The sequence below is a fragment of the Hyaena hyaena genome, unplaced genomic scaffold (assembly GCF_003009895.1).
Source record: "Hyaena hyaena isolate Hyena2069 unplaced genomic scaffold, ASM300989v1 scaffold_52, whole genome shotgun sequence".
NCBI lineage: Eukaryota > Metazoa > Chordata > Mammalia > Carnivora > Hyaenidae > Hyaena > Hyaena hyaena.
In genome coordinates, this window is record NW_024080684.1 from 4,199,829 (window position 1) to 4,224,027 (window position 24,199).

The 24,199-nt window shown below is 39.3% G+C and overlaps 1 protein-coding gene and 1 long non-coding RNA gene across 7 annotated transcripts in view; one reads left to right on the forward strand and one right to left on the reverse strand.

The window, feature by feature from the left end:
- AIG1 (androgen induced 1) overlaps positions 1–24,199 on the reverse strand; it is a 247,052-nt gene that overhangs the window by 171,147 nt on the left and 51,706 nt on the right. For all 6 annotated transcript variants that reach the window (XM_039230891.1, XM_039230890.1, XM_039230888.1 and 3 more), the window contains exon 2: positions 19,410–19,565. In XM_039230891.1, the coding sequence (XP_039086822.1) occupies positions 19,410–19,565 (156 nt within the window). The remainder of the gene's footprint in view (positions 1–19,409; positions 19,566–24,199) is intronic.
- Positions 10,806–17,965, forward strand: LOC120231023. Its single transcript, XR_005528243.1, has 2 exons — positions 10,806–11,172; positions 17,524–17,965. It is a non-coding gene; the product is annotated as an uncharacterized LOC120231023 (long non-coding RNA).

Sequence of the window (24,199 nt, forward strand, 5' to 3'; positions counted from 1 at the left end):
CATAGTCACAAGATAGAGAAGTAGAATATTTGCTGGGCTTAACTGATATTCGGGTTTGTCTTGCACATTGGAGCCACGCACCCTTCCTTACTCAAATTTTACTTAATAAGCTCCTATCTTATTATTTTCATGTCATCTTCTGGACATACGACTTCCCGCAGAATACCAGCTTATGGGGCTGGGTGCCTATGACCTGACATCCTCAGACTCTTTTGCCCAGCGTCATGCCCTGTGTCATCCCTGTGCCTACCGGCTGAAACCACACCAATCAGGCCACATTCCTCTGACTCTCTTTTCAGTTCTCAGGCAACTCTGTTTGATCTGTTTCATCAATGACTGAAACATGGAAATGGACATGAGGGCTTTTTTTGTTCACTTCTATTTCCCATTAAGTGGACCCAAATTGCCTGGGGGTGGCTTCTAGTGGTAGGAGCCTTCTTTTGAAAGCTTTTTTTACACTGCTGAGAGTGTCCTGGCAGTGGGGGCCCTGGTTAGGAAGGTGGGGTGCAATATGAGGAGGTTGGATGTGGAGAAGATGAGCCTCTAAGGGTGGAAACTTCTGTCTATTCCACTTTCTGGTTGGCCGTCAAACTACAGACAGAAATAGAGGAAAATAAACAGGAAGGGCCAACTGATATGATAAGCATGAATCAGGAGTAGTTGAGACTCAGATGGGAAACTCCAAAGATTACAGCCAACTGCACAGATGGAATGAAAAAGACAAACAGGTACTCCAGAAAAATGCATAGTAATGTAGCTGGAGCTATTAAGCAAAATGGAAACAGTTGATGTTCTTTATCTCCACAATGGTATAGATTAACCCTAATGTATCTGGCATAACCATTTCTTGGAAAGAAACTTCAAGGTAAAGACAACTTCTATTATTGAGACTCTGATACGAAGGAGATTTGGTAGGAGCTGCAGGTGAACCCATTCTCTAGATAAGATGTGGTAAAAAGGGAATCAGAACTTATAAATATATTATGGTGGAATAAATGCTCTGAACTTACTCTCTCAATGAAAAATACCACCAGAAAAAAAAAAAAGCTCAATAAAATATTCAGGTGACAATGTATTGGTTTCTCTTTCATCCTTTCAATATTTCTTTTTGCAAATACAAGACAAAAGGTATACAGCCACCCATATAAATGCCTATATGTTCCTATGTGTATGTGTGTCTCCCCTTCTTAAATATACGTATCATACTATGTAACCTTGATTATGTTGTTTTGTAACACATCCAGGGAGCATGAACACCTTTTAAAATAAACCACCATCTCACAAAAATTAGTGAAACTATAGATGTCAAAATAAAGTGAGTGAGAATCCCAAGAGATCAGCAAGCACAGAGCTAGCTTTCCTCCAGAAGTATCTGTCAAACTACAGTGACCCTGAGTTTATCTCTGGATGCCCCGTGGAATTCAGGAAATAGGAGCTAAAGACTGTCCAAGGTGTGGGGCCGAACCACTGAGGCCTCTGCCTAAAGCTGGTACCCCAGAGGGTTACTCCTTCAGTGAAAGGGTGACCCTCATCGCAGCAGAGGAAAACATGCCTGCTAGAACCTTAGGTCTTCATTGAGAAGAAAGAGAAAAAAATATTACCCTGAAAGATAACCATCAGAACCTTAAGATGGCAATCATGTGGGTTTGTGGCCCGATATGAGCTTTTGGAAAGATGCAGTGATCTGAAATGTGTGTTCTTCTTAAGCTCATTAAGAATATTAAAATATGCCACCATTTAAACCAAAAGAAAGTTCAAAAAATTTCAGAGTATTGGTATCTTACTGATCATAGCTTCTGGTCAAAATGCAATAGAGTCTGAAATCAATAATAGAAACATAAAAATCCCTATACATTTGGAAATCTATAAACATACTTTAAAAGCTTAGGGATTGAACACAAAATCAGAATGGACTCTAGCAAATATTTAGAGATAAAACAGTCACAAAAATGGTAGATATGGTTCTGTGGGATATAGTTAACATCTTAATTGAGGGAAATTGGAGGCTTCTATATACACAGTAGAAAAGAAAAATGCATAAAAATTAATGAGTGAGGTATACATCTTCAGAAGACAACAAAGAATAGCCAGATGATTAATGAAATAGAAAACAGACATACAAGAAAGGATCAGTGAAGCACCTTTACAGGTGCAGAGGAAAAACCTGATAAAATGTGGCAATTTTCAGCAAATGAGGAATAAAAGTCCCTTGTTAGGGAGTATTGCACCTCCGGCCATGCTGAGATTCTCCTGGGTGGAAGGGATTAATGTATCTTGGCACACCTGTATTTCACTGCAGCATCCTGTTTAGGAAACTTTCTTTTTTTCCTGGAGAATCTCTTATGCATGTGGAACAGGAGAATGTACAAAAATTTTCAGGGTAGTATTGCCCAAAACTGCTAAAAAATTGGAAACAAGCTGAATATTCATCAATAATAACACAGGTAAATTTCTCTGGCAAAAATTTTAAGGACATGCAAGATCTTTTAAGGGATCAGTTTTTTTCCTCTTTGGTGCAAATTTCAACCTTCTGGTCCAGTAAGTCAGTTACTGATGCTCACCAGAAGATACAATGTATGTCTACCAACTGCACAATGTCCAGGTGAACTGTGTTGGAAATTGTCCCCAGCAGAGCGGACCCATTTGTAACTTATGACATAAACCCCACCAACAGTATATTATTTCCCCTTGAAGCCTTTTACCAATATTTGAGTCTTTCCCTCTACCTTCTACTGCCTTCATGAACCATAAGAACTCCTTCTGGGATTTTGGATGGCATCACCATACATTCTCTGGGAATTTCAAGAAGTTGTACCCTCTAACGTTTTGAAAAAGAGGTTTGCAATGGGGCAGGATACTACTTCGTTAAAAGATGCTCTCACCTCAAAGGACATTCTCTGTGATATGAGGCCACTTTTAGGGCAAATGCAAGGAAACTGATACTCTGACTGCATGACATCCTGCCAGACACTGTTTTAGACACTTTGTGGCTTTCATTGTCCTTCACAATAACCCAGGTGAGTTAGGTTTTTCCAGCCCACTCTTCACATTAGACAACCAAGCTTTTGGGAACCTATGAAATTCACATTAGGAAGTGGTGGATCCAGAATTAAAATCAGGTCTGTCTCCAAGGCTCATGCTCTTCTGACGACATCTGGTCACCTTACAACTCACACAGGTGAGATCACCACATAAGGTGGGTCATTTATACATTCCCATAACTAACCCTCCTTTTTAAAAACATAGTTTATTGTCAAATTGGCTTCCATACAACATCCAGTGCTCATCTCAACAAGTGCCCTCCACAATGCCCATCACTCACTTTCCCTTCTCTCCCAACCCCATCAACCTTTGGTCTATTCTCTGTATTTAAGAGTCTCTTCTGGTTTGACTCCCTCCCTTTGCTTGTAACCATTTTTTCCCCTTCCCCTCTCTCGTGGTCTTCTGCCAAGTTTTCAAGATCCACATATGAGTGAAAACATATGGCACCTTCTGTCTTTCTCTGACTGAGTTATTTCCCTCAGCATAATACTCTCCAGTTCCATCCACATTGTTGCAAATGGCAAGATTTCATTCTTTCTCATTGCCAAGTAGTATTCCATCATATATATAAACCATATATTCTTTATCCATCCATCAGTTGATAGACATTTAGGCTCTTTCCATAATTTGGCTATTGTTGAAAGTGCTGCTGTGAACATTGGGGTACATGTGCCCCTATGCAGTAGCACTCCTGTATCCCTTGGGTAAATTCCTAGCAGTGCTATTACTGGGTCATAAGGGAGTTCTATTTTTAATTTTTTGAGGAACCTCCACATTGTTTTCCAGAGGGACTGTACCAGTTTGCATTCCCACCAACAGTACAAGAGGGTTCCTGTTTCTCCACATCCTTGCCAGCATCTATAGTCTCCAAGTTTGTTCATTTTAGCCACTCTGACCAGTGTGAAGTGGTATCTCAGTGTGGTTTTGATTTGTATTTCCCTAATGATGAGTGACGTTGAGCATTGTTTCATGTGTCTGTTGGCCATCTGGATGTCCTCTTTGGAGAAGTGTCTATTTATGTCTTCTGCCCAATTCCTCACTGGATGATTTGTTTTTTGGGTGTGGAGTTCGATGAGTTTTTTATAGATTTTGGATATAGCCCTTTATCTGATATGTCATTTGCAAATATCTTTTCCTTTTCTATCGGTTGCCTTTTAGTCTTGCTGACTGTTTCCTTTGCAGTGCAGAAGCTTTTTTATCTTGATGAGGTCCCAATAGTTCACTTTTGGTTTTAATTCCCTTGTCTTTGGAGATGTGTTGAGTAAGAAACTGCTGCAGGTGAGGTCAAAGAGGTTGTTTCCTGCTTTTTCCTCTAGGGTTTTGATGGTTTCCTGTCTAACATTCAGGTCTTTCAACCATTTTGAGTTTATTTTTGTGTATGGTAAGAAAGTAAGTGGTCTGGTTTCATTCTTCTGCATGTTGCTGTCCAGTTCTCCCCGCACCATTTGTTAAAGAGACTGCTTTTTTTTTTTTTTTTCCATTGGATACTCTTTCCTGCTTTGTCAAAGATTAGTTGTCCAGTTCTGAGTTCTCTATTCTATTCCATTGGTCTATGTGTCTGTTTTTGTGCCAATACCATACTGTCTTGATGATTACATCTTTGTAGTAGAGGCTAAAGTCTGGGATTGTGATGCCTCCTGCTTTGGTTTTCTTCTTCAATATTATTTTGGCTATTATGGGTGTTTTGTGGCTCCATACAAATTTTAGGATTGTTTGTTCTAGCTTTGAGAAGAATGATGGTGCAATTTTGATTGGGATTGCATTGAATGTGTAGATTACTGTGGGTAGTATTGACATTTTAGCAATATTTATTCTTCCAATACTTGAGCATGGAATGTTTTTCCATTCCTTTGTGTCTTCTTCAATTTCCTACATAAGTTTTCTAGTTTTCACCATACAGATCTTTTACATCTTTGGTTAGGTTTATTCCTAGGTATTTTATGGTTCTTAATGCAATTGTAAATGGGATCAGTTTCTTTATTTCTCTTTCTGTTGCTTCACTATTGATGTATAAAAATGCAACCATTTTCTGTACATTGATTTTGTACCCTGAGACTTGGCTGAATTCATGTATCAGTTCTAGTAGACTTTTGGTGGAGTCTGTCAGGTTTTCCATTTACATTGTCATGTCATCTGCGGAAAGTGAAAGTTTGACTTCTTCCTTGACAATTTTGATGCCTTTTATTTCCTTTTGTTGTCTGAGTGCTGATGCTAGGACTTCCAGCACTATGTTAAACAACAGTGGTGAGAGTGGACATTCCCTACTGAGGATGATATTAGATGTGGGCTTTTGGTAAAGGGCTTTTTATGATGTTCAAGTATGTTTCTTCTGACTTTTTGAGGGTTTTTATTAAGAAAGATGCTGTATTTTGTCAAATGCCTTTTCTGCATCTATTGATAGGATCATATGGTTCTTATCCTTTCTTCTATTAATGTGATGTATCACATTGATAGATTTGTGAATACTGTACTCCCTGCAGCCCAGGAATGAATCTCACTTGATCATGGTGAATAATTCTTTTTATATGCTGTTGAATTCGATTAGCTATTATCTTTTTGAGAATTTTTGCATCCATGTTCATCCAGAATATTGGCCTGTAGTTCTCTTTTTTTGTTGGGTCTCTGTCTGGTTTGGGAATCAAAGTAATGCTGGTTTCATAGAATGAGTCTGGAAGTTTTCCTTCCATTTCTATTGTTTTGGAAGAGCTTGAGAAGCACAGGTATTAACTCTGCTTTAAATGTCTGATAGAATTCCCCAGGGAAGCCATCTGGTCCAGGACTCTTATTTGTTGGGAGATTTTTGATACCTGATTCAGTTTCTTCACTAGTTATCGGTCTGTTCAAATTTTCTGTTTCTTCCCATTTGAGTTTTGGTAGTGTGTGGGTATCTAGGAATTTGTCCATTTCTTCCAGGTTGTCCAGTTTGTTGGCATATAATTTTTCATAGTATTCCCTGATAATTGCTTGTATTTCTGAGGGATTGGTTGTAATAAAATCACTTCCATTCGTGATTTTATCTATTTGGGTCCTCTCTCTTTTCTTTTTGAGAAGTCTGGCTACAGGTTTATTAATTTTATTTTTTCAAAAAACCAATTCTTAGTTTCATTGATCTGTTCAATTAGTTTTTTTGGATTCTATACTGTTTACTTCTGCTCTGATCTTCATTATTTATCTTCCTCTGTTAGGTTTGCAGTGTCTTTGAACTAACCCTCCTTTTATCGGTTCAAAGTTTTAAATTGGTTCATACAAAATTCTTTTTTTAAGTTTATTTATTTATTGAGAGAGAGAGAGAGAGCAGAGGAGGGACACAAAGAGAATCCCAAGCAGGCTCCATGCTCTCAGTGCAGAGCCTGATGCAGGGCTCAAACTGTGAGATCATGACCTGAGCTGAAATTAAGAGTCAGGCGTGTAACCAACTGAACCACCCCGGCCCCCCTAAATCAATCCATTTTAAACTGAATTCCACTCCAGGATAAATTGAGTGAGGCTCCTTTCACTCTGTCAAGTGACAACAAATGAAATGGTTAAACATATCCATAAACTTCACACAAGACTACTTTTATTATGTTAGAGAAACACTGCTATCAATTGATAGCAATTCCTTTTTCAAAAAACTAGACTTTTTGTCGTCATAAAATCATTGAATAATCAAACTCTTGCTGTCTGTATCTCTCTCTCTCTCTTTTTCAATAAAAGGGAGCTGTAGTCTGTTATTAGACAGGATTACATTAAAAGGAATATCCACAAGGCAGCTGTAAGTACATAGGAGAGACATCCAGCTGCAACTTAAATCTAAAGTTACCACCTGAGAATAAAATTAAGAAAAATCTAATTTAATCTAATTTAATAAAAGTTAATTAAGTAATTAGAGCATCCTTTTGTAGAAGCATCCTGGGTTAGGTGGCTATGGATCAACGACGGCTTATATTCAGTGCCTTGGGTATAGTATCACAATGGCCTGGCCAGAACACTATTATAACAGTGGAATCTGAAGCCTGCTTAAGTGAATTACAGGCTGCCCAAGAAGGATATGTTAACAGGAGAAAAGTGATCATCATAGTGGGTCTGGCTTATGGATATAACAGAGCAAGAATGGGTCTCCAGCTCTTTATGGGGGACAGGAACAACTCTGGCATCTGAGATAGCATTCCAATCTACCCAGCAAGTCAGTCCCTTTGGTGCAAAAGGACACATCAGACTATAGTGATTTGACCAGCTGCCACTAATATCATCCAATTACTGTGCCTTGCCTCGAATTTGAGTTCACCTAGATTTGGCTACCCTTTGTCTTCTTCAAATTGTTCTGGTCTAGAGAGAATTTATGCAGATTCTAGTCTGACAATTTTTCTTGGTCATTATAAATGACTCAGTGATCTTTCTGAGCTAAACTGTATTCTGTAATCAATTAGTTAGCATGAATTCATTTACTGAGAGAAGGATTACCTTAAATGGACTGACAAAAATTGTGTGTCTAGGTCTTTGGTTCTGGGCTACAGTGACATTTGAGTACAGTCCCAGCACACTGGGACATCCACAAATGGCCACTTCACTCTCTCTGAATTTCTCTCTGAATTTCCTGTATTTTGTTTAGTTTAGATCGTATGCACAAACAAACTAGGAAAATACATAACATTTCTGTGCATAGTTTGCCATGGGGAAAGAACTTTTAGAAATGTTCGTGCATTTGTGTTTTGGCATCATATCAACTACATATCAATCTTATCTCTTCCTCTATGAACAATTTAAGCTTTTAATATAGAGCATAAACATCTGTACAAAATACATTTGCAAATGAGAATACATGTGAGATTTTCTTATTAGGAAAACAATAAATACTTATTGCGGAAATTTGTGTGGACTTTTGTTTTTGCCCTTTACATTATTCTATTATGATCTATGCTGTCTACATAACGTGGAAGGAGTCAACAAAGGGTCATCTTTGGAACCAAAATGGCTCAAAGATGCATATATGCAGGCTAAGCGAAAGCACTCTGTCTGCCCAACAGCACATCATGAGTTTTGTTTAGGCCTTTGATCTCTCTGAATTCTTTGTCATCTGCTTAGGTCCCTCTAGAATTGCTGAGGACCACTTCTTGTCAATTAAGAGCCAGGAGGTTATAGTAACCCAATTACTTTGAGGATCAGCCCTTCAGGAAGGTGCCAAAGTTGGGGAGAAACATCTGTCTTGGTGGTGACCGCAAAAGGAGGGAGACCCAAATAAAATCTACTTTCTGTGGATGATTCTTTCTAGAGCTTTCTTTCTTTCTCTTTCCTTGTTACCGTTGTTTTTTTTTTCTTCAAGACTATTCATAGCACAAAGCATTCATCCAAACATTACTGGCCAGGTCCATTCTGGAAGGTAGGACGGAGCAAAGCAAGCAGAAACTGCTGTGGCCTGTGTGGCAACATCTTGCCTGCCCTCAGGGAGCCTGCTCTGTGCTGGTAACACAGCCTCAGGGATGAGTGAGCTTCCTGCTGCCTCTTGTTTTCTTAAGATCCTCTTTGAAAGTCAGGAAAATTGTGTGAGAGCATTTAACATAATGACTGGTGCATGGCACTCAATAAATTTGCCTGAAAGCTTTTTGAAGATTTCTCCCTATTTTCCTAGAGTGTTTGGCTTTGCAAGATACAACGTACAAAAAAGTTATTCTGCGTATCCTGCAACAAAATAGAGAAGACACTTCTCCACATAGGCAAGATTTACAGGCAGCCACAGCTGAATGATGCTGAGGCCCAGGAGACTGGGTCACAATGAACTGATTTGACTTGGACCACCTCAAATCCTTGATGAAAGCAGGTGGAGGTATAAATTATAAATTTAAAAAGAAAAGCAGATTTGACTGAAAACCCTCCCTTTAATAAAGCAGAACAAAATGGCTTTCAGTAATTCTTAGTAAAATATTTGCTGGGTAGGCACAGTTCATTTGTTAGGATACCCATACGGAATGTGCTGGATCATTTCTTGCCAAAAATATTCTTTTGCAATCGTGTAGCTACGAACTGTGCTTTCTTGGAAGCCCAGATATGATTTACAGATGACACTGGATACATTTGGTAACCATTTCTAAAAACGTAGCTAATTATGTTGATAAAACCTGACTTTCACAGATTAAAAACAAGCACGTTGGATAAATGAGATAGCTTAAATCTGTACTTAATGGCTGAAACAAGAAGGCAAGGCAGGAAAGATGTTCTTGTTTTGGCCCAAATCTGCACTTTGCAAACTGGCCTGTAAAACTGTATGAAATCATTGATCCATGGTGTGAAATAATACATCAAACAGGAACAATAATATGCACAAATGAACAGCTTTTGTTAAATAGCCTCAAGGAAAATGATAAACAGTGGCTTTTGATCCAGATTCTGCATAACTCCCTTTCTTATTCTGATGCATTCTCCTAAATTAGAAATTGTGGTCAGCTCAGAGCTTATGTACATAGCTAAAAATACCTATTAAGCAAACGATGAAAAGCAAAGTTAGGTTTGATTTATCAGAAAGTTTAGCGTACTTGCTACGAGCAAGCACTTCATTTGTCAGTGTCTGGGTTAAAGTCCTGGTTGCACCGTTGACTAACTGTGGACCTCAGGCAAGCAACTGTAAAGCGGGAAGCCCCATCTGTAAAACTGTAAAATACAGCATCTTCTGTGAGGTGGGAATGATGGCATTTCTACCTTTTGGGGCTATGAGAATTAAATGCACAATTAAAGGAAAGCCCTTAGCACACTGCCTGTCCCCCAGTAGCAAGCAGTGCTCATTATAGATTTTTTTTCAGCCTCTTGAGTTGTTTGTGGGTTTTCCCTCTGTGGGAAGGGGAGATGGTGAGAAGTGTCAGTAAATGCAAATGGAGCTGTTCTTTCACAGGCTGGAAACAAAAAACAAAGGCAATAGCAAACGCCTCTGGGGATGCAGTGTCTTCTTTAAAACTCTAAGGTAACTGTAGCCAGAAGGAGGTACAGGTAGAATTTCTGAATATCAGACAAAAATGTTACTATATTAATGAATCTAGGGGCTGTTTTTCTTTGTTAACTCAAGGCTAATTTTGACAGCATCCCCAGGGCATGTGCAGGTTTATATTATTTTTGAGGCTTCTTCCTGTTTAGTTATTTGTGCTTGTATGAACGAGGTCATTCTTATTTATTTATTTTTATTTTTGATGGAGAAAAAGACAGAGCATGAGCAGGGGAGGGGCAGACAGAGAGGGAGACACAGAATCGGAAGCAGGCTCCGGGCTCTGAGCTGTCAGCACAGACCCCCATGCGGGGCTCCTACCCACTAGCTGCAAGCTGAGCCCAAGTCAGCTGCTTAATTGTCTGAGCCTCCCAGGTGCCCCTGAGGGAGGTCATTCTAAATTTTTAGTCAATTTTTAAGGTGAAGAGAAGGAAGGGGTCCTCCTTCAGATTAAGTGGCGAGGTGATCCAAGCAAATGAGCACAGAAACCTCATCTCCGTTCATGCCACCCAGTGTGGGCACACCACCATTTATATTCAGAATCTTCTCCGTTTACATTCCTCCCCCATCTCCCAAGGGTGAATGATGAACAACGGGGTAGGGGACCCAGAGGCGCACAAAAGCAGATTGGGACGGAAGAACTTCTTGTTCCTTCTGGAACACGCTCCCTTCGTGTTCCTCCAGTCCACCAAACTTTAGCAGCGCAGCCCCACACCCTGTGTGTGTGTGTTCCTTTGTGTGACTGGAGCACAGACGTAACCTACAGAATAAGGGACATTCCGAAGACGGAACCCTCTTGGGAGCTACTCTTCAGGGGAATGTTAGCAGACAGTGAGTGGGGCCCCAGGGATTCCTGTGAGCTGTGGCTCCTCGCCAGCTCTCCCCTCACTGAGCCCCGGCTCCTCATCTTCCTACCCTCCCCTGTGCCCTGACACATCCTCCAAAGCCAGAATTCTGCCTCACCTCTTGTTCCTAAGAGAGCTATAAAAAGGCATGATGAATGAATTAAAGGACTGGCTACTTGCGGTAAGATAAGCAAATCGTTAGCATGGTCGAGCAGGCACAATTTAAAGTTGATACACTTTGTGTGGGAGGAAAGTCCACTAGCTCCTTCCTTGGGGGGAAATTACCTTTTGAAGTCGACTGATGCGACACAGCACATTTTGATCCAGCTAAAACAGGTAAGAGTTACCTCAAAGTGCCCACAGGGACTGTAGTAATTTCAGAACACCCACTCGGCAAATCATTGTTTCTTTTTCTACAAAGAGGGAGACGGGTTTGGGGTAGAGGGATGAGGTTGAAAGGTATGAGAGAGAGATAAGCAGGAAGAATGACATGCAGAGAAGGAAGAAGAAAAACGGATAGTGTTCCTTTCTCTTTTTCCTTTTAAATCAGCATTTTATAGGGGCGCCTGGGTGGCTTAGTCGGTTAAGCGTCTGACTTTCGCTTAGGTCATGATCTCACGGTACGTGGGTTCGAGCCCTGCATCGGGCTCTGTGCTGACTGCCAGCTCAGAGCCTGGAGCCTATTTCAGTCTGTGACTCCCTCTCTCTCTGACCCTCCCTTGCTCACGCTGTCTCTCTCTCTCCTAGAAATTAAAAAAAAAAAAAAATCAGCACCTAATATTGCATTTTGTTCCTGGTTTTTTCAAACAAGGGCATACAAAGATTCTGATTTGGGGGCGGGTTTATTTTTGAGAATATGAATCATATGTTTATTCTACAGGCATCACATTATTAACGTTACCAGAGATCAATTCTACCTTTTCTCAATCACATAATATATTTTTTACTTGTGTATATGAATATGGAAAAAGATATTTTCATTTCCTGACATACTTTTGTGGCCCTTTGGCCCAGAGAGAGTGAGAACGTTGTGAAATGACACCCAGTGCATGATCATTCCGATTTCCAGGGGACTATTAAAGGAAGATTTTACTCATTGAACGTGGTTGTCTGCACATTTGAGTTGCTGGTCTGACGCAGGGCCACCTCTTACACACCTCCTATGAGTTTCAGAAACTGAACAGGAATGATTTGGTCAATTGTGTAACATATGGGACTTTCTTTGAGAAGAACCTCTTCACATGTCAGATTCTGACAGCCGTTTATAATAATACTAACGAGAATGTCCAAAAAATGGTGCTGGCAGAGAATAAATGGGGGAAAAAATGCTTTTCTTGGCGAAGACAGAAAATGTCCATGATTAGTCTCATCAGTTTGACTATATATATTTTTCATAAAAACATACATAGGTGAACAACAAATCACGTAAAATCTTTTAGTTTTTGCTTAGTTTACATTTCACAGTCATTCGAAATATTTGTAACTCATTGTTCTTGAAACTCCTGATTTTCTTTGGGCAGCAACACGCGCGACCCATAAGGATCAATCTGAATTATTCTGAGCCTTCATGGTACACATCCTCCCTTCTCCTACTTGCTTTTCCAGCTTCCGCTGCAGTTGGTTACACCCATGTGACTGCTGTAACCGACAAAACCTGTGACGAGGTCTGCTGCCGGGGCCTGTAGGAAATATTCACCAGCTTGACAAAGAGACAAACACATACAGACAGCTCCTGAAAAACCTTCTTCCTCTTCCTGCCTTGAACAGAGTTGCACAGGAAGCGATGCTTGGGCTTTTCCAACCCTCTGGAGACTGTAGGTGGCAAGTTCAAGGACAAAAGGTCAACATTCTGGAGACAGAAAAGTTAACGGAAAAAAATGCCCAAGTCTCAAATGATAACACTGAGCAATGCCATCCCGAAACTACCTGCTTATGGGTTTTTTGTTTTCTGAGATACTAAATATCTTTATTGCTTAAGCCACAACTGGATGGGTGGATGTTCACTCAATAAGTACTGAATTATTTAGGCATCACTCCTGATGGTTGGGTTACAAGCAGTCAATCAAACACGCCACATCCCTGGCCTCATAAGGTGGGTACCACGTCAGAGGAGACATATGCTACAGAAGTGAAAGAATACACATATAAAGTGCCAGGTAGTGGTAATCATTTTGGAGAATATAAAGCAAGGCAAAGAGACTGAGAGTAATGGAAGACTAATTTATATTGATTATTCATGGAAGCTTTTCTGAGAGGTAATCATTTGAACAGAGACTTGAATGAATTGAAAGAGTAAGCCAGGTGGAGGGCTGTGGATATTCTGTTACTTGCAGCTGAAAGCATCATTAACTCATACATCCAATAAGTTTGTAGTCATTCTTCAAAACAGAGCTCCCGACATCATGATTTCTGGGAAGACTTCCGGGACCTCCCACACACTAAAATCAATCCCTTCCTCTTCTAGACTACTTCTGTACCTTAGACCCATGCACTCTTATACATACCAAGCCTTCTTTTAATTTCCTTGTTGATATAGCTTATAAAGTCATTTCTCTAGACTGAGACTCTTGAAGGACAAGATCGACCCTTACTGCCATCTTGGCTCTTAGCACTATCTGTTTACCTGTAAAAGCTCCACAAATAATTATTGACTTGACTAGAACTTCTGTCCCTAGGACAGAATATGTTCTGGATATGTGTGGTTTCCACTGAAGTGTGATGAAAAGTGGGCACCTATAGAAAATTTTGTTAAAGTGTGATTATTTTTTGTGTTGAAGAAACTTGTCTCACAAGCATTGAGAAGGCTGACCACTCTGAGTTTGCATGAATGTGTAGAAATAAAATAGGTCACTTAGGCAGAAAATCTTTGGTTTCCATTGAGGAGAAAAAAATATATCTAAGATGGCTGAGAAGCAACGTGGTTCTGTATCATATGTCAATCTAATCACAGTATGTCCTTGGTCTTTGGAAAAGGCAAGCCAAAAAAATGAGGTTAAGACCACTCACCTAGGTTCAGTGATTACAGTCTCCTGAGCATTCCTCCTGGTAAGGGAGGAAAAAGTTAATCTTGTTTACTGATCTTGAATGAATCCTCATCTATGAACCTTCCCTCTTAGGCAACCCAACTCACACTCATTTCAGTGCAGGGTGAAAGCATATGATTGCCTCCACTCCAAATGAACTGGGTTTTACCATAAAATATGACCTAGCAGATATTATATTTTTAACTTCAAAGGTGAAGAGAAAGGAAAAGGGCATTTGAAGAAACTTAAAACATCAACGAAGGTTTAAAAGAAAAACAGGAAAGAGTTTGGTTTTAGGTACCTGTGTGAAAATTTTTTTTTTTTTTTTTACAAATAGTTTATTGTCAAATTAGTTTCTACATAACACTCAGTGCTCATCCCCAAAGTGCCCTCCTTCATGCCCTGTGTGAAAATTTAATAAAGAGAGGATCAGCGGATATTAAGTGTATTTTTATATTAAACCGAGTTTGTAGAATAAAGTAAATAATGTGCTTTAAAATTTTTTTCCTTAATATCAAAATAGAAGACAAAGCATTGGGTTCATACCATCTCAAATAGAATCAAATTCTCTTCCTTTATGTGTTATATTAACAGATATTAATATTAGTAATTAATATTAATTAATGTTTGCTTTCCATGTAAGCCAATCTCTTAGCTGAAAATCAGAAAGGCGAGTAATGTTTTTTAAATTGTAGGGATATTACGATCTAAATTTGTATGCTTTACAAAATTTTTCTGAAGAATGGCTCAGAGTTAGCAAGTATGTCAATAAATAAAGACTTAGTCACTTTTTGAAAATAAATGCTAGATACTTTTCTTTAAGTTTGCATTTGAGATTTCAAATTATATTTTCCATTATGCCTAAGGGAGCAGGTATCACACAGTCCTCATTACAAGCAAAAACAAGTTTTAAAGGAGTCTAGACTAGGTTGGTACACACAAAATCTTCACCAAGTCTTTACACCAATATACTTATAACACCAGAAATGGTAACTGAACAAAGACCTGAGAGTAAACTCCGATAAAAAGCCCAAATTCCAAAAGAACGTATCTTGGCATATGCTGGTTTGCTTGGGACACCCTGGATGCCCATCCCTGGTTAGAACAACCCAAATTTCTAGGGCCTGCTTGGACCCACTCCCCCTCTATACAGAGAGGGACATCCTCATCTTCACCCATCAATCAGTCAAGGTCAGTTTAGCAACAGCCTAGCTTCTTTCAAGTAACAGAAGGGACAAAGGTACACTGGGGAGGTGGTGAGATTTGATTCCATGTCCCATGCAGGCTAAGAAGTCGCAAATGAATGGGATGTACACACTTGAATTAATGGCACATGTTTGATGATTCTTTGCCATTAAATGGGCTACTTCGGATACCGGTTGGAGACACACTTAGAATTTTTGAGAGAAACAATTTCATACCCATCATACCCATTTTCTTGCCATTCTTCTACTTATTCTTTATCTTTTTGTTGGTTTGTTTGTTTGGTTGGCTGGTTGAAAGCCTTAGCCTATTCTCTTAACTAGAAGAGTATCTGCCCGGCACAAAAGTCAACAAACTCACAGGAGACAAAAGACATTCTTGGTTTGATTGCTCCTAATAAACTTCAGTGCTTCCAGACCACATAATGTCATAGCATTATTTGTAATGCTTCTTTAAAAGGGTGACAGGGTTCAGAAATAAACTGCACATGGTAAGAAGAACCTCCCTTGGGTTATCCCTGCAAAATGAGTTGTAAGGCTTTGGGAGTGGTGGTGGTTTCCAGCCATTAGCGTTACTAATCAAGGCCAGCTTTGCATTTATGGGAATCTGCACAAATCAGGATGATACAGCCTGAGCTCACTCAAGCAACCCTGCCTGATTTCTTCAAGGTTATGCTCCAGCAAAACTTTACTCCAACTATCTTTGGTTGGAATGTTTCATTATCTTTATATATCCTAGAGAAAGAGTCCATGAAGTAGACGCATTAGGTCCATGGGTCACAAAAATCATATTTATCGCTTCATGCCCACATCAAGCAATTACTGTCAACTCTCAATTAACCTCGTTATTGGAGGAAGCATTAGTGGAGACAATACAAATCCTAGATAACCTGCCCATGTCTTTCTTGCTGCCACAGCTGCAGTGGAGGTGAGAGAGAGAAAGAAAGAGAGATAATGGGAGCGCCAGGAAAAGCTTGGGGCTAAGAGGTCTCTTCAGGAAAATTGGAGTTGAGGGTGCCCCTCTGCCCCCTTATCAGAGCCCCTTGCCTTTCTGCCCTGCGCTTGCCCGGAAGCAAAAATAACATTACTTTCCCTGCAAACTTCTGGCTGACAAACAAAAGGTGAAGATTAACGGGAGCCAGGAGGAGGGAGCGGTGGGGGAGGAATTTTGTGAGGCTGGCAGTCAGCCAGGGCCCAGAGGAGGCCTGGGGGGGCGTGGGGAGGACCGCAGGCTGGTTCTAAGCTGAGGCTGGGCTGTGCACCTTGCTGCTTAGAAGCTTGAGCCATGCCCAAGGCTCTCAGGGCACAGGTGAGTGTTCGGGTGCTTTGCCTTTTAGGATTCTGACTGTGTCAATCAACATGGCAAAAGGTGTTTAATTACAAATGTTATAATTAATCGTTTTCACACATGATAATCATTCGCACACTATAGATGCCTACAGGTATAAGGACATGTCCATCAAATCAGGTCCCAGGCATTAATGCTATTCCTATCCTTCCGGTGAAATGAACCCACCAGGAGGGGCACCTCCCTCTCAGGCCAGGAGCCACAGAAAGAGTAAAGATGATGCCTCTTCAAGTGATTCCTAGTGGCACTGCTCCGGGAAGGGTTTGCATTTTAACAAGGGAGAAAAAGTTCAGTCATAAAACACACTGAAATTCCAGACCCTACTGAGCAACCAGATGGTACCGGAGAGACACAGAAGGGGCAAGGGAAAACCTCTGAAGTCACAGCAAAGATAAGGGCACACTGGGAAGAAAAGCTGGGAAACAAACTTGGGGACAGAAAGGTGAAAACCCATAAAATTTTGTTTTAATGAAACAAAATCAGTTTGCATTAAAATGCAAATAAAGAGACAAATCCATGTCCTTTGTAAATATGATTTTGCTATAAAATTAGTGGAGTCTGGGAAACAGGTAGTTATCCAGGTTTGTGTTTTGTTTTGTTTCGTTTTTTGGGTTTTTTTCGGGGGGCTCAGAATGCAATTCTGTGTATTAGTTTGAGAAATCGGCAAACTAGGTGCAAAAATTTAAATCATAAAGTAAGGAACAGTGGAAAACATCAGGAGATTTCCGGAGAATATTGCTCAAAACGCTTCCAAATACCAGAGAGACCGAGAGAGAGAAAGGGAGGGAGAGAGAGAGGGAACTATAACAGAGGGACTTCAAAAGTTCAGTTAAAAGAAAAGACTAGTGGCTCTAAAAAGGAAAGTGACTCATAAATAACAGGGAAGATTATAAAAACATGTAAATATTGACTATAAAATATCAGCAAAAAATAAGAGTTAAAGAAATAAGTGAAACTGTTCATTTGATTCATTATCTTTACAGCCTTCTGTGAAGCTCACCACCTGGGAAAGGTGCGTACATATGCAGTGACATGTGACGCCATGATTTCTCAGCTGGAAAGGAGGAGTGACATTAAAGGTATTCTTACCTCTCTTCCCTTTTTCAAACCACAGAGCAAACCACAAAGTTGGTGAAAACAGAGGAACACAGCAAATATAATCAAACAAGCAACCATGAAGTCTCCCATTCTTGTTACAATCCATGACGCATACATGACCAAATTCAGGAGACACTGAAAGCTGACAAGCATCTGAAGTGTCAAGCAGGTGGAAAAAGTTTCTGGCCAAAGTAATGTCAAAAACGTCTAACGGGCATTTGCAGTGTGCCTTTGATGAGAGTGGCAAGAGACAGAACTGAAGCCCTAGAAACACAGCCGGACACCACACAACAGAAGGAGAGAGGCAGAGCAAAGAGAAAATGTTAGCATGTATTCCTATTTACTTCTGTATTGTGTTACTGTGTTCCTCACAGCCAAGGAAGGCTTCCAGAGGTAATGACATACCTATAGAAATTCCAAGGGAACAAGCCAGTAAAAAGAAACAAAAACTACACACACTTGGATATTCTAGATAATTCTTTCATGCACAGAGTACAAATCTTTATACTTTGTGCCAATGAAAATTTTCTCTTAGATGGTTATTCTGATAGAAAGCATTTGAATGTTATATGTCAAGTTCAAAGAAGGAAATACTAAATAATAGGTAAAGTATCTAGTTCTGTTGGGTTAAGCAATGGAATTTGAGAGATTTGCTAGACGGTTTCAATCTGAGCACCCAATTAGGTTTTCAATGGAAAAAGACGAGGGGACGAGCAGAGGAGCGTGACCAGATTATAATAATCTCCTTGTGTTGCTGTCAGAAGCTAAGGTCTATTTCACCCAAGAAAATACAACTTAGTACACAGAAAAAGCAATTCAGTGATAGTCTGGGTGCTTACTAATTGGTCTTAGAACAAGCATCTTCTCCCAGCTATAGAGCTGGCAAATATGAATAAGAGCCACTGGAAGTATTTAAAAAAACAACTTTCTGCCTACTATAGACCTTGGGCTTGGTACATATGCTAGACCTGGCCTTTTTTTTTTTTCCTATTCGTTGGCCGGTAAATGAAAGGCCTGAACTTGAATTAGGTAACCCACTCTTCCTTATTTTCACAATCTGAGACCTATAAGAGTTTTCTCCCTCTTTTCGTGCCTATCCACAGGTTACAATCTATATAATCTCACGGGGCCCTGACCTTTTAAAGAAACACTGTCTATGTATAAACAATGGATGATTAAGAGATGTGTGAAGGAAGTCAAGCAATGGAGTGCATCTAACTGAAAATAATGAAAATCAATGAAGCCAGAAGAGATCCAAACATTAAACAGCATTTACTTAAGTGATATTAGCTAATGGTACAGTTGGGTGAATGAAGCAGTATGAGCTAATGCTGACTTCCTCTCTCAAGTTAAAAAATACTAGAATGGTCATAGACCCAAGGACCGTACATTTCAAGTTTGGGCTGCTAGAGAAGCTGTTCTGAGTTGAACTGCATCTCCCTGGAATTTCTATGTTTAAGTCCTAATCTCCAGTGCCTCAGAAGTGACTATATATGGAGGTATGGCCTTTAGAGAGGTAATTAAAATTAAATGCAGTCATCTATGGGCCCTAATCCGGTCTGCCTGATGTCCTTATAGGAAGAAGAGATTAGGACACAGATACACAGGCAAGGACACAGGGAGGAGGTCACTTACAAGGCAAGGAGAGAGGCCTTAGGAAAAAGAAACCAACCCTGTGAACACCTTGATCTCAGACTTCCGGTCTTTAGAACTGTGAGAAAATAAATATCTGTTGGCTAAGCCCTACCCCTCCCATCGCAGTCTGTGGTGCTTTGTAACGGCAGCCCTAAGCAGACTAATACAGACACCTGCTACAGTGAGCCCTTCTCTTTCTCTTAGAAGTCTGAAATAAGGCCCTTTAAGTTTTTTTCTATGGTTAAAAGCATTCTACATTATACTCACAACCCCGACAGGAAAGGCCAGCACAGCTAACATCCAGTCCCGGAGCGAGATGAGCTTCTTGAGCTGCCTTTCTTGTTCTTGGTTCCCATTTCCTCTAGTCAGAAGACTGGAAAGATCAGTCAGCACACAAATACCAAAGAAGACAGCCTGGATGACCTGGAGGGAGACAACAGCTGGTGTTAGTCAATAAGATATAAAGAGGCCCCAGCCGTAGGATGGCGAGCAAGCTACAACTTTGCAACATGACACATGATAAGGGATGATCAGAAGCATATTTAAGAGCTGGCATGACAAGTAAAAAAAAAAAAAAAAAAGAATTAGATATTTACGACTTGCTATCATAGGTGAGAAAATTCATCCTAAAAACACTGCTTCCATTTTCGCTCGCCTCAAGACAAATGCAAAATGTGCATGCACATACATGTCTAAAGAGGCCCAACACAAAGCAATATCAAATATCATGATGACGTGTCCATTATTTTAAAATATCACATCTGTAGTCTCATTAATTACATTGACTAGTGGGGTTTAAAAAACATCTAAAAAGTGCAAAGTTAAGAATCAAGGTAGCCTGAAAAATGAATGAGACACTTTTGTCTGAATGTGAAGAAAGCTTCCAATGCTCTAATCTCCTTTTCCACCACAGGAAGTGGTAGAAAGCTTCTAGTCCTTGGGTCACAGAGAAATTAACTGAATGCAATAATCAAAACTGGTATAGAACGATTTTCTGTGGGACAACCTGAATGATATGACCTCCTCAGGTTTTTTGTTCTTATAAAATAAAATCTTTCCCAAGTAACATAGATACCCACACCATATTCCCCCCCAAAAGCTTTCAGTTGTACATTCCCAAATCAATTACAAATTAAATTACTTACATCAACTACATGTAACTTGGACTATCACAGAGGAGGACACTGAAATACTACAATTCGATAATTTGTGAAATACCTAACGTGGGAGAAAAGTATCGATGATCCAGAGCTGTGGGTGGAGGCAGGAAGCATACTGTAATATAGCTTGGCAAATGATAATTCAAATTATGGGAAGGGCAGAAAACACATTCCCTGGGCTCAAAGTCAAACCCATTTAACACCAAGAGTAGAATCAGGGTAAGTTTTTTTGGTGTCTTCTACCAGAAATAATTACTGATGATATATTTGCAAACATACAATTTTACTCACTACCTCCTTAGAAAACAAAAAATTGGGGGTAGATTTCCATGTTGGCAGTGGAAAGGATCTGTGAAAGCTCTGTGGATGAGTTCCTCACTAAGGCACCGAACAAAGTGAAGAAGGACCCTCAAAATTACCAGGTTCCATTTAACATAGCACTGACACACTCAGATTGTCAATCACTCGGTTCAAATTCTTATCTAAGCCATTTTGAAAATTCAGAATAATGGAGAATCCATTTCTGGCCTTAGTCAAACAAAAATCCTGCAGTATTTTTACATATAATACAACCACCATGTTCTTCCAAGTTCACCAAATCCTGCCATTATTTGCCAATGTTAGCTAAAGTTCTATTCCTTCTCATAACTTAGCCTGGCTTTTAGCTTCAATGACTTAAGGTTTACTGTTACTCTTTCTACAACAAGAAAAAGCAGAGGGGGAGAAGCTGAGATGGCCATAACTAAGCAAGTTGGCAAAAATCATGTTGTCATGACCAGAAATAATTTCAAAGACTCAGGGAATAATTTCACACTTAGGAAAACTTTCCATACCATATCTTATCGTTTTACATGTTTGATCTTTATGTCAACCCTAAAAGGTTTTGAGAAATTGGACTGGCCAGGCTGGGGAATAAATATCTCCATGCCAATTTGGCCAGTGAACATATTAAAAGGGGCCCTATCTGATCAATTACCAGGGAAATGCAAATGTAGATCACAATGAGATAGCATTTCTCAACCATATAATTATTCACAATTTAATTCTGACAATACCACTGGTTATAAGGATGTAGAACAACCAGAAGCTCTATAGCAGGAATGCAACTTGGGACAATTCCTTTGAAGAATATTTGTCAATATCTAGTGATTTAAAGATATACATGCTCTACTATCTAGTGACTTCACTACGGAGGGTATTTGTGACAGAAGCTCTCACACATGTGTTCTAGTCACATGCACATGAAGGTTAATTTCTGCATTCATTGCTTCAGAAAAGTTGGCCTAAATGTCTCAATTATTACTGGATAAAAAAACTGTGCTATATTCATACAGTGGAGTTCTAAGTACATATCCATTTTTCATTCTCACAACAAAACATTAAGCAAAAAAAGGAAACCAAGAAAATTCTACATTTTGACAGTATGAAAATAAATTTCAAAAAAGGGCAAAGATAATTTTAAGGATGTACATGTATATAAAGTAAAATATGAAGAAATGCATGGAATCAATACCATGAAATTCAGGTACCTCTCCAAGGAGGATAAGACTGCGGGGAAGGACACAGGGCCTCCACTGTATCAATAATATTTCATTCTTAAGTTGATTATAGAATTTTATTTTATTATTCCCTATGTACTTCATTATTATGAAATATTTGCAAAGAACTTAAAAATAAAAGGTAAAAAAGAATGGTTTTCATATTTTGGGGATGTAGCTGGTGAATCTCTTTCAATTGTTTTCCTTCTAACTCAGTTTCCTTTAGTTTTAAAAATTGGCTGGTAATAGCAGGTTTTACTACAAGTTCCAAATTAAGTGAATTAAGTGAATTTTAAAATTCCATGATTAAGTGACTATACCAGAGTTGCCTTCCCACCATAAACAGCTACGCATTTGGACTATATATATAAATCAGCTTTTTCATATATTGAATTTTCTTCTCTGTAATCAGCCAAAGAAATTTCTCACTTTTTAAAAAACTGGCTCACTTGATGAGGTCAGGCCCACCTTGAATAATTCTCCTTTTACTGCATAAAGTAATGTAATCACAGGATTGATTGTATCCACAGGATCTTCCAAAAACCCACTGAAGGTGAATATTACTGAGAGTCATTTTCTTATTCTATCTACCACAAGCTGTAGCTTAAACGATTTTTAAAGCTCACTCAGAATGGAGAGGTATCCAAGTTCTGACCAGAGGGGCCTTATTGACTACAATAAGAATTCAGTTGAGCCTGAGGAATTTTATTACCTAATTTGTGATGCTATAATAGCCTTGGAATAAAGGCTACTTTATATCCACGCCAATAGTACTTAAAAACAAGCATCACAAAAATAAGCAAGCTTATCTACAACTTAAATATGCACTAAAATAAAATTCTACAATTTTTAAAGGAATATAACAAAATGCAGGCATTCAACAATATCCAACATTACACTATCAATATCCAATCAAAACTCACTAGACTTTCCAAGAAGAAAAAACAAATCTTTAATCAAAAGGAAACCAATTAAATAAAAACAGATATATGGGGTGCGTGGGTGGCTTGGTGGGTTAGCTGTCCAACTCTTGATTTTGGCTCAAGTCATGATCTCATGGTTTGTGAGTTCAAGCCCCACATCAGGCTCTGCAGGTTCTGTACTGACAGTGCTCATGCTCTATTCCCCCCGCTCATGCTCTCTCTCTGAAAATAAATAAACAATGTAAAAAAAAAAAAAAAACAGGTATAGAAATGACAGAAATATTGGAATTAGCAGACAGGAACATAAGTTCAAGAAGTTAAATGAAAATAATGGGCCAAAAAACATATTAAAAAGAACCAAACTGAACATTTAAGAATTAAAGACATTGCCTGAAACTTAAAAGTCACTGGATGGAGTCACTCATCATCAGGGAAATACAAATCAAAGCCACACTGAGATACCACCTCACATGGGTCAAAGTGGCTAAAATAAACCAATCAGGGAACTACAGATGCTGGCGAGGATGTGGAGAAACGGGCACCCTCCTACACTGTTGGTGGGAATGTAAACTGGTGTAGTCCCTCTGGAAAACCAAATGTGTGTGGAGGGTTCCCCCCAAAATTAAAAACAGAGCTACCCTATTGTCCAGCAATAGCACTACTAGGAATTTACCCAAGGGATACAGGAGTGCTGATATACAGGGGCACATATACCCCAATGTTTACAGCAGCACTCTCAACAATAGCCAAATTATGGAAAGAGCCTAAGTGTCCATCAACTGATGAATGGATAAGAACATGTGGTTTATATATACAATAAAATACTACTTGGCAATGAGAAAGAATAAAATCCTGCTGTTTGCAGCAACATGGATGGAACTGGAAGGTATTATGCCAAGTGAAATAAGTCAGTCAGAGAAGGACAGATATCATATGTTTTCACTCATATGTGGATCTAGAGAAACTGAGCAGAAGACCATGGAGGAAGAGAAGGGGGAAAAAAAAGTCGATACAAACAGAGAGGGAGGGAGGCAAACCACAAGAGACTATTAAATACTGAGAACAAACTGAAGGATGATAGGGGTGGGGGAGAGGGGAAAATGGTTGATGGGCATGGAGGAGGGCACTTGTTGGGATGAGCACTGGATGTTGTATGTAAGCCAATTTGACAATAAATTATATTCATAAAAATATATTTTAAAAAGTCACTGGGTGGAAATAATAGGAAACTAGACACTACAGAAGAAAGACTGAAATACTGAGTAGTTAGCAATATAAACTATTCAAAATGAATCAGAGAAAGAAAAAGATTTTGAAAATCAACAGAATATCAGTGAACTGTGAGAGCAGTCTAACATATGTGTAGTGGAACCCTAAGAAGCAGGTAAGGGGAGCATGCAGAAAAAGTATCAGAAAAAAGAAAAAGTATTAGAAGA